Source organism: Olea europaea, chromosome 16 (assembly GCF_002742605.1).
Source record: "Olea europaea var. sylvestris chromosome 16, O_europaea_v1, whole genome shotgun sequence".
Classification (NCBI taxonomy): domain Eukaryota; kingdom Viridiplantae; phylum Streptophyta; class Magnoliopsida; order Lamiales; family Oleaceae; genus Olea; species Olea europaea.
The window spans coordinates 13,022,091-13,033,357 of NC_036252.1; the positions used below are offsets into that span (position 1 = coordinate 13,022,091).

The following is an 11,267-nucleotide window of genomic DNA, read 5'->3' on the forward strand; positions in this document are numbered from 1 at the left end:
AGTGTTAAATGGAAAGCTCTGCATTTTAGAGCAGGTGAGGCTCCCCTAAAGCTCATTTGTGTCATATACTTTGTGAGGTGCTTCTCCGGATCCCCCTTTCCCTCATACTTAGGGATCTTAGGGGGCATGAAGTTAGCTGGCATTGGGAAGCTTCGAATCTCCCTTGAGAAAGGGAGGTTATCGTCATCATCGTCAATCTCATAAGATCGACAGGGCCCCTCTGACCCTTCATCATCTTGGATGTCCTGGGGTGGTGGAGGTACTTCTCCTCGACTCCCCGAATCGACTAGGTTTCTCCTCTCCCTCCTATTTCTAGGAGGAGGAGGGGGAACATGCTCTTGTTCACGATCCGGACGAACTGATCCTCTTGCTGAGCGGACCCTATTGCTAGGATCCTCCCCTATCCGGTCGAAGACGCTTACCGACCTTTGGTCGTCGTGTTCTTGAGGAAAGTTGTCCCCCAAGGGTGGTTCTGATGGATGACTCCCTTGCACATAAGATGTTGCTTCGGCATTCATCTCTCTTTCGAGGGGGCATTCTGTGTGCCGACTCATGTGGCCCCGAGAGTGAGATAAAGGGATTTCCTACACCGGATAAGATCCTTGGGGCCTTTGATAGCTCTGGTGTCCCTGGGCTTGCATGAGGAGTTCCCGTATCGCCATATTCTGAGCTGCTATGTCTCTCATACCCGCAGCTATCTGAGCCATTTCTTCAGTGAGTATGACTGTTCTCCCGCCTCGGTGACGCCGATGATGCGGTCTCTGATAAGTAACATTGTTATGGAGTACCTCTTCTTCAGAGGCCTCTCTCATGGGATTGTCGCCTTCATGGTTATAACTCATCCTACCTCTTTTTTCAAGGGTAGTAAGAACTTAGATTGTAACTCGACTTTGTTCTTTTTCAAGAATGCCCCCTTTTCAGGGTTAGTCGCCAGTTTTTCGATATCTTCTCCGATGGAGAACGTAAAACTTCAAATGGGGAGTGATTCCCACAGACGGCTCCAATCTGTTAACCTCGAAAATTGGTCCCTCCATATGGCCAACTGAAAGCTACTCCACGTATTTCTCCCTGCGCAATCAATAAATAGTCAAGCGCACACGGCCGGAACCAACGGGGGTGATGGCGGCTGTATACACTCCAACGGTCAAGTCAAGTTTGGGTGGTCGGAACAGTACCCAGGGGCTACACAAATCAATCCATAAAGGGAGAGGAGAATATATAAACTTGTTATGGAGTGCTATGTATTAAGAGTTTCATTACCTTTGCCTCTTGCCAAACCTTGGGTATTTATAGGTGGTATGAACCGTTGGATGTGGAACGCGTGCATACATCTGACGGTATGAAACGTCTGCTCATAGGCGTCAATCAACCGCGTTTGTAGAGTGGGCGGACAGTTTGTTTCCTCTGAGTTGAATTGACATAAAGTTGATAAGTCACATCAACTAGCCTCATGGAGACGTCAAATCAATTTAAGCCTTAGGTGTAGAACAAATCTCAAATTGGCGGCGGATCTTCTAACTGGGGTCCACTTGATCTCAACCTCGGAGGTGAGATGTTTCGGCGGATCAGTAGTAGGAATCGCTATATCACTTCGGAGAAGCTTCGGAAGGGTCGATGAGATGACACTTCGGTATCGAGGCGTAAATAATCGGGGCGTAACATTAGGTATTAAGAAGTTAAGAAGTAATAATGCAACCATCCTCTACTGTGAGAAGTAGGTTATGTTTCAAGCTTTAGATAAGAATATTTTTGGTTCTTCAAGGCACCCCAATATATATCAACATTGAAAAGGAAGAAGATCTTGACGAAGGTTACATGTCAATGATTCTTCTTAAGTATCACTACTAAACCTACTTCTGCATGGAAAGTAGATGGCGTACTAGTGGTTTAAGATGTCATGGAGTTTGTTATGGTACTGAAATTCTCAGAGGTGGACATTTATCACACCCTTGAGAAACATCTAAACTATTAGTACATGAGTTGATGAAGGACCAACATTAATTGGTAAGCTATGCACTAGTAGTATATTGTCATAACCAATCAGTTATTCGAATAGCAAAGAATCCAATATTCCGCGCAAAAACTAAGCAGTTTGAAGTATACTATCACTTCGTTAAAGGAAATGTGTGTAAAAGGGACATTGACTTGAAACGTGTCAACATCGAAGAACAAGTGGTAGACGTGATAACTAAAACGAATTAGTGCTTCAAAATTCGAACTAGATTGTGAATGATGAAAAGAGAAAAGTTAAATCGAGGAGTCAATGTTGAGGCGAGAATTGAAAGAAGCATCACTGTTGTGAATATTTGTATTGCAGGCATCTATTATTGTGAGAAAGAATTTGGATTATAGTTCCCACGTAGACTACTATCTAATCATTTGTTCAGTTATTCCTATCTTCAATTCGATTAAAAGTATTTTTTATTTTTATCACATAACTCTATTAAAACAATAAAAATATGCATAAGTGGAAAAGTTTGGGTTTTTAATAATGGTTAAAGTGTTAAAATTCACGAGTTAAACATAGTGATCCCCTTAATCTGAATCATTAAAAAAATTGATAATAATTAATTACACATACTCGATTGAATTCTTTTAAGTTAATGATTTACGTTTTTCAAGTTCAAATCAACTCTACTGAATTATCAACTCTCACATCACCGTATGAAATCAAATACATCTTAATTAAGAGCATTAAATTACCAAAGGATTCAATTAATGACTATGATGACCATAAAAGCGTATATCTACCCTTTTATTCCAATTACAAATTTTTACTACACTGTAACATATAACTCACTTCTATGTATAATTATTACTCAGAAATCAATGTAGAAGTCGCTTTATTTGGTAAGAGCGTTGAAAAGAGCAATTCTTAGGCTAAGAGAAGAAAGATTTGACTAATTGTCCTTGCTTTCTTGCTATCTAGTGAGGAGTGAGCGTAGTAGAGAAACTGAGTAACTTTCATCACTTACTTTTATGCATAACTATCATCACAAATCAATGAATTAGTGATCAAGTAATTCAAGTCATTTACAAAAGAAGTAAAAACAATTTACAAAAATCAATTGCATATTAAAAAACTTCATTATTAAAATTAAGGTTGAAAATAAGGTTACGATCATCCATCCTAACTATTTTTTTGTTACAGATTATGAAAAAAGAAAAATACAAGAAAAATTTGGAAAACACCGCTAGATTTTAAGGAAAATGGGAAAAAAGTTGAATATTTTGCACTAAGAATCTATCTTCCTCGTGTAAAAACTTTGAAATTCTAGGGCCCGTTTGGTTTATACTTCAGTTTTGAATTTATTTTTAGTTTTCTATTTCGATGGCCCATTTTAAGATTGCTAAAAATATGTTTAGTTTGTTATTTTGAAAAATTATTTCTCAAAACAGAAATATGTTTTAGTTTGAAATTTTGAAAAATTATTTTATGACATTTAGTTCTGTTAAATTTGATTATTTGGTAAAATAGAAGAATTTTTTGTTAATATATTATCAAGTAATATATACATTTTCAAGTTAATGAATCTTAAAATATATTTTCTCTCTATACAAGTAAAATGAAACAAATAATAAATAGAGTTCAAAATATAAGAAATAAAAATAGAAACAATCATTAAGAGTTTAATTTATTTTATTTTTTATAATTTTTATTTTTCTATAAATTTTTCAAATTTTTTTTTTCAGATTTTTTTTTTTTTGAATTTTAGATTTAATTTTTGAGTTTTTTTTTATTTTTTAGAATTTATCAATTTTATTTTTGAATTCATTTTTCTTGAAAAAAAAAATTTAATCTTAAATATTATTTGTTAGAATTTTATATTTTTATATTTGAAACTTTTTAATTTTTACGCGTTTTGAGTTTTATGTTATAAATTAATAATTGTTTTCGAAAATGTATTTTCAGAAATACCACACCTAACATGTTTTCGGTATTTTACAATATTGAAAATTGAAAACAATTTAAAAACAGCAAACTAAATGTACCCTTAATTTCTTGAATGATTTCCTCAATTTTTCCTCTCTTTTGCTTGAATTAGTCAAAGTTGTACGTGAATTGCACGTTGTTCTAAAATATTTTATAAGTGATGTAAAAGTAATATTTAGTACCAACTTGTTGAAAGATTTGATAAGTCTCGGACGAATTAAAGAAAATATAATATAACATAAAAATTTAAGAGAAAAAAATTATACTCTCAAAATTCAATTTCTATGATTCAAAATTTTTGTAATGATAAAATACTATAAACGAGGAATCTTTTTATATTATATTTGATACGTAAAAATTAATTGTTAATACATAAATTTAAACACCCATTAAAATTTATGGATACATGAATATGAATAAATTCTTCTATAATAACTGTAGATTCATGTAAGTCAAGATTTATCAAATGAAAATTCATTGAATTTGATGCGATATTTTAATATATTATAGATAATATTTATATAATTAATTTCCTCAAGCCCCCTCTAATTATTGGATGAAGATATGTATTTATGGCTTAAGAATTTGGTCAAAATTTGTACCCAATAGCCCAATTCATTATCAAATACAGTTTCAATCGAAAAAGGAAAACAAAAAATCAACATGCCTGACTAGCCACAATACAAGGCTCAACTCACTGTTGAATCCTTTTTTTCACCTTTAGTCCTTCATCTTTTTATCTTCTAAATTAAATCCTCATCATCCCAAAATCATCACTAATTGATCAATGCTAAGTTATTAAAATTTACAATTTGATTTTCAAACTTTTTATATGTTGAATTTAACTCCTGAAACCTACGTATTTCCTCTTATTGCTTTATTAATACTTCCAAATGTTTGATTGCAATTCGGTTGATCTTCAAGTACTTCGAGTCAACTCCAATTAATTTTCAATTTCACCAATTTAATGTCAATTGCATCCACGTTAGGGGCTCTCCTACAATTAATGTAATTTATACAAAGCTAAGTAGTTATTTGCTCACTCTAACAATGATTTTTCTAACGAGGAGTAGACCCCTGACTTACAACATGTATATATACGAGATCCATGCATATGTAATGCCATTGAGAGAGTGAGTGAAGAGAATTGAGATATAAGTGAGTTCCAATGAGCTTGTTATAGTAAATTGAAATTATGTCTTCATATCGTTCAATCAAATTGTATATGCTGCTTTCTTGAAAATAAGTTCCCGTTTGGTTCTGATTTTTCATCTCAAAAAATCAATTTTTTAGTCGTTACTTTCTGTTGTTAACCGTAATTTTTTACTTTTTCACTCACAGATGAACCCACTTTTATCTTTATTGATTAAAAAATTAATTCTCAAAATTACCACTGAAGATGCCCTTAAATAACTTTATTTGGTGTAGTCAACGTATTGAAGATTTCGGTCTTGGAATGGGGCTGACCAATGTAACTATACTTTTTCTAAAAATTAGAAAACAAAAAAAGTCAATTAATGTGTCTAATCAACTTGTAGAAGCCGGACAAACTACATGGAATGCTTGTGAGCCTACAAAATTGACAATTCGTCCAAAGAATAGATGGAGTTTTCAGAAGTATTATGGGCTCTGGCGCCATCCAATAACCAAAATTGCAGCTAATTTAATGTGAAGCCTTCCAGAAAATACACAAACATGTAGGGTCCAATTTTTTGGACAATATTTAATTGGATCCTGCTATGTATAAAGGCAGACTTCATATAGAAGCTTGCCAGAACATACATATATGGGGTGTGTGGGGATATTTTTGACAATTTTTTATTTATTGTGGGTCCTACACATGAGAGTAATCTGGCCAAATTCTGTGGAAAAATTTCTGTACAAATGACATTCTTCTATTTAATTTACAAGAGTCCTCACCTTTCATGTGAGTATCTGTATGACTTCTGTACAACATTTTCTGCACAAATGATTTTTTCCTTCCAATAATTATACCGACTCTTTGCTAAAGATTGTTCAGACCGGAATATTTAAAAAATCAAAGGAATAAAGCTGCAAATATTGACGAAAAAGAAAATAACAAAGGAACAGTACAAAAAAATAAAGTAGGATATGATTTTAACTTTTGAACCTCCCATACCATACTAGAGACAAATGCTAAGTGGGATTCTTTTATCACCTTAAAGGCGCCCCCACGATACCCCACCTAAGCGGCCAATTTTTGTCTGCTTCTACCATCTTTTAACATTTTCTTTTTCCCTTTTTTTTTTTTGTAATATTTCTCTTATACAATGATAGCTTTTAGTTTATTACTGCAAACATAACAATATTTGGATAAATACTTAAAAATATTAGGGAGTGTTTGATAGCATGGAAATGAAAAAAAAAGATGAAATTGGAATTGAAAATTCCAACTTTTGGTGTTTGATACCTTATATTTTCCGTGGAATTGCATTTCTTGAATTTCTTGAAATTTGGAATTTTCCTTATTTTGGTGGAATTTGAAGAATTCAAATTCCACCTTAATGTAGCGACTTTTTTTTTTATGTTTTTTTTTTTTTCGTTAATGGAAACCAATTCTAAGAATTATAGTAAAAAAATATTTTCCTTTAATTGACAATTTTCATGTAAAACAAAGTCAAACGAATATAAGAAAATACTTTTATTTCAACATTTTTCAACTGAAAAATTATACCAATTAAACACAATAATTTACAATTCTCAGGAAAACAATTCTAGACAATTCAATTTTCTGGAATTCATTTTTTAGGCAATTCAATTCCATCTTTGCAATCAAACGGACCCTTAGTGCAATATACACAAGTTCTTTCCTCAAGCATTAAATATTTTAATAAATTAAACTCATATTTTACGAGGATTAAAATTAAAATTTTAATAAATTTTGATCAGAAATCATGAAAATATATAGTTAAAAGTTATGAATCTTATGAAATATGTGACTAATTTAATTTTAATCCCTATCAAGAATTAAAAGAAAATACTTTTAAAAAAAAAAAGAAAAAAAAATAGTTACTTCAAATGAAGACAAAGGAGGCATGCACTGATTTTTAATATCACATATGGAGAAATAAATTCTACTGAAATCAAGTCACGTGCAGTGCACGTGATCATTCGCCGTGGTGGAAATGTAAACCAGCTGTCTGTTAGTTGACTGCATTCATTTAGGGCCGATAAACAGAAGAAAATGAATGAATGACGCGCTTTGAGTCAATTTGGATACTCCGAGTCAACTCAGACAAACTCTAATGGTGTGGGGTGTACGTCTTTCAGCAAACCCAAAACTTGTTGCATCGTGGGTCTTTTTCCTGGCGCCTCCGCCGTGCACAAGTACCCAATTCTGAGACACTCCACCATCTCACTAACTGAGTCACGACCGAGTCTCAACCTTGAGTTAAGAGCGTTCTCCCCTTCTCCATTCTTTATTAATCTCCTCACCCAGTCGATAGTCTCACGTGAACCTTGTTTTCCTGTTAACAACTCCACTAGCACTGCACCAAAACTATAAACATCAGCCTCGGTGGAGCCACCAACTCGGTCTTGACTCAGTGCACAGTCAGCTATCCGGGGTTCAAAGTCATCCGCCAACAAGATATTAGACGGAACCAAATGTCCGTGCACCACCGGCTTGGACCGAGCATGGTGTAGATAGGCGAGTCCACGCGCTATACCCACTGCAATACGGTGGCGCGTGTGCCATTCCAATTTCTCTGGCGATGTATTATGGGACCCATTTTGAAGCTCCCACGTGTCAGTGCTCCAGTCTTCCACGTTGGGTATTCCCGTTGGAAGCTCATGCAACCAACGGTGGAGATCACCATTGGCCATAAATTCATACAATACCAACTTTTCTTTACCTGCACATAAAGAAACAACTTACCAAATTGATACTACATTAATGTTAAGTCACAGTCAAAATGTATCTCATTTAATGAGTTAGGTTTATACATCAGAGAAGAATCTTAACTCAAGATAAATAAGTGATTACTCTTTACTAATTTTCACTTAACTAGATTCTTTGATTTCCTGTCAATCGTAGATAGATTAAAAACCTGGTAAGAGAAACTCAGACAACCATAATTAGGGTTTTCATAAAATTATAAGTAAAATTATCTTGTCAAGTTAGCAGTGAAATTTTTTTATCTTGCTTGAAAGAGAGACAGAAGCACAATTTCGAGGACAGACGTGCTTCGATGTGGTGAGAAAAACTCAGAGAACCACAAGTAGGGTTTTCATAAAATTATAATTTATTTTGTTATGTTAGTAGCGAAAATTTTTATATTTTGTCCACGGAAGACAGAAGAATAATTTCAAGGACAGACGTGCTTCTATGCTACAGTACTAGTAAGCTTCGCCCCTCAGGCATGTCCAAAGGACAGGAGTAATGTTATCACACGTCTTGCTGACAGTCGCAATGTGGAGATTCGATTCTTTAGACATGAAATTAGACTCCTTGTAGTCGTAATATACAGACAGCTTTTGTTCTCCAACTTGTTGGGACACATACTACGATTCACTTTTCTCACAAAATTTTAGAGGAGGAACCGTGGGACCCTCAAAATTGGAGTTACCAATAAGCCTCGTTTTTCAATTCAAATCACATGCCTAACATCTATGCACCAGAAAATTGCAGGCAGGAGTTGAAATTTCTGTGACATTTTCTTAGAAGTGCCATTCACGTGAACGCATTGAATTTGGGCACTGCTAAATCATTAATTCTCATAGCCTTTAGATTTTTACATTAGCCGACAGAATTTATGGAACTTACCAGATGTGAACAAATGTATAAACAAGACTAAGACCACGTACCTGCAATGCAATAGCCAGAAACAGGCAGCAAGTTGGGGTGTTTCAACTCTGATAAGTCTTCGAACATGGCTACAGCTTCATCATGGCTAAGGTCCCTAGCATTTTCCAGGACCTTGATTGCCACGTGGAGGTCACCTGGTAGTACGGCTGTGTACACGGGCCCACATCTACCCTCTGCAAGAAGGGACTCTTTCCCAAAGTGTGATGTGGCTGCAATTAAGTCCTTAAATGTAAGGTTCATCAATGGCTTCTCAAATATGACCACCGGTGCTGAAGATGGTTCTTTAATATCAGCCACCCATGAGGACCCGGATTCCGTTTCAAATGAAAATGGACCAGATTTTTCGAATCTAAATGGTACTTCAATTGGCTTTGAAATTGCCCATTTGTTTTGTCTAGCCATCTTTCTCTTCTTGTACACGCAATATGTGAAAACCCCAATAGCCAAGACAAGAAATGCTGATGCGAGTGATATGGCTAAAACCAGAATCCTGGTCTTCGATTTGGGTTTCCTTTTTTGGATGAAATTTACGTTGTTGCCTGGTATTTTGTGAAGTGGGATGGGTGAACGATGGGGCAACTCAGTATGATTCTGAGTTTTGAAATTTCCGGCATGAATGAAAGATGAACTACCAAATCTTTTTACCATTTTTGAATCCAATTCGCCTGAGAAGTTATTGAACGAGACATTCAAGAACTGGAGTTTACCTATGGGTGGGAAATCAGCAGGAAAATTTCCAGTCAATTTATTATTTGAAACAACAAGATATTTCAAATGTGAGAGACCTGAAATGGGCTTTATATTCCCAGAAATATTACTGCTAGAAATATTAAGACTCTCAAGATTGGTTAAGTTGGTGAGCCAATTCAGTTGAACAACTTGTAAATCATTGTGTGAAAGATCAAGAAAAGTGAGATTAAGAAAATTAGAGAGAAAAGTAAAATTCTTAAACCTATTGAAAGAAAGATTAATCTTTCGAATTGCTGAAGATTTAAAAGAAGCAGGTTTTGGGATCCCGATTGAGCCTCCTAGTTTGTTCTTCGACAGGTTAATTTCCACAAGAGTTGGAATAGACCAAAGAGCAGAAGAAACAGAGCCAGTCAAATTATTTCCGGAGAGATCTATAGTTTGAAGATTGGGCATGTTTTTGAGGAACTTCCATGAGATGCTACCACTAAGATTTCTTGATGCGAGTTTAACGTCAAGAATTGGAGGATTTGAACAGTTGGGTTGGGAGTTGTTAAACCAGGTGATGTTGAAACCAGAAACAGAGGCGAAAGCCTTGGAGAGCAGGCTTCGGTCTGCACTGTTGCACTTTGATGATTCTGCAACTGCAAAAGCTGAAGTAACTATACTTTTTCTAAAAATTAGAAAACAAAAAAAGTCAATTAATGTGTCTAATCAACTTGTAGAAGCCGGACAAACTACATGGAATGCTTGTGAGCCTACAAAATTGACAATTCGTCCAAAGAATAGATGGAGTTTTCAGAAGTATTATGGGCTCTGGCGCCATCCAATAACCAAAATTGCAGCTAATTTAATGTGAAGCCTTCCAGAAAATACACAAACATGTAGGGTCCAATTTTTTGGACAATATTTAATTGGATCCTGCTATGTATAAAGGCAGACTTCATATAGAAGCTTGCCAGAACATACATATATGGGGTGTGTGGGGATATTTTTGACAATTTTTTATTTATTGTGGGTCCTACACATGAGAGTAATCTGGCCAAATTCTGTGGAAAAATTTCTGTACAAATGACATTCTTCTATTTAATTTACAAGAGTCCTCACCTTTCATGTGAGTATCTGTATGACTTCTGTACAACATTTTCTGCACAAATGATTTTTTCCTTCCAATAATTATACCGACTCTTTGCTAAAGATTGTTCAGACCGGAATATTTAAAAAATCAAAGGAATAAAGCTGCAAATATTGACGAAAAAGAAAATAACAAAGGAACAGTACAAAAAAATAAAGTAGGATATGATTTTAACTTTTGAACCTCCCATACCATACTAGAGACAAATGCTAAGTGGGATTCTTTTATCACCTTAAAGGCGCCCCCACGATACCCCACCTAAGCGGCCAATTTTTGTCTGCTTCTACCATCTTTTAACATTTTCTTTTTCCCTTTTTTTTTTTGTAATATTTCTCTTATACAATGATAGCTTTTAGTTTATTACTGCAAACATAACAATATTTGGATAAATACTTAAAAATATTAGGGAGTGTTTGATAGCATGGAAATGAAAAAAAAAGATGAAATTGGAATTGAAAATTCCAACTTTTGGTGTTTGATACCTTATATTTTCCGTGGAATTGCATTTCTTGAATTTCTTGAAATTTGGAATTTTCCTTATTTTGGTGGAATTTGAAGAATTCAAATTCCACCTTAATGTAGCGACTTTTTTTTTTATGTTTTTTTTTTTTTCGTTAATGGAAACCAATTCTAAGAATTATAGTAAAAAAATATTTTCCTTTAATTGACAATTTTCATGTAAA

General features: G+C 34.5%; 1 protein-coding gene across 1 annotated transcript; it reads right to left on the bottom strand.

Annotated features, from left to right (window-relative positions):
* Positions 1 to 6,946: 6,946 nt before the first annotated feature.
* Positions 6,947 to 10,874, bottom strand: LOC111412641 (calmodulin-binding receptor kinase CaMRLK). Its single transcript, XM_023043572.1, has 3 exons — positions 10,816 to 10,874; positions 8,762 to 10,122; positions 6,947 to 7,809 (listed from the first exon to the last, which is right to left on the bottom strand). The coding sequence occupies exons 1-3, from the start codon at positions 10,872 to 10,874 to the stop codon at positions 7,187 to 7,189; spliced, it is 2,043 nt and encodes a 680-aa protein (XP_022899340.1). The 3' UTR covers positions 6,947 to 7,186.
* Between the last annotated feature and the right edge of the window lie 393 nt (positions 10,875 to 11,267).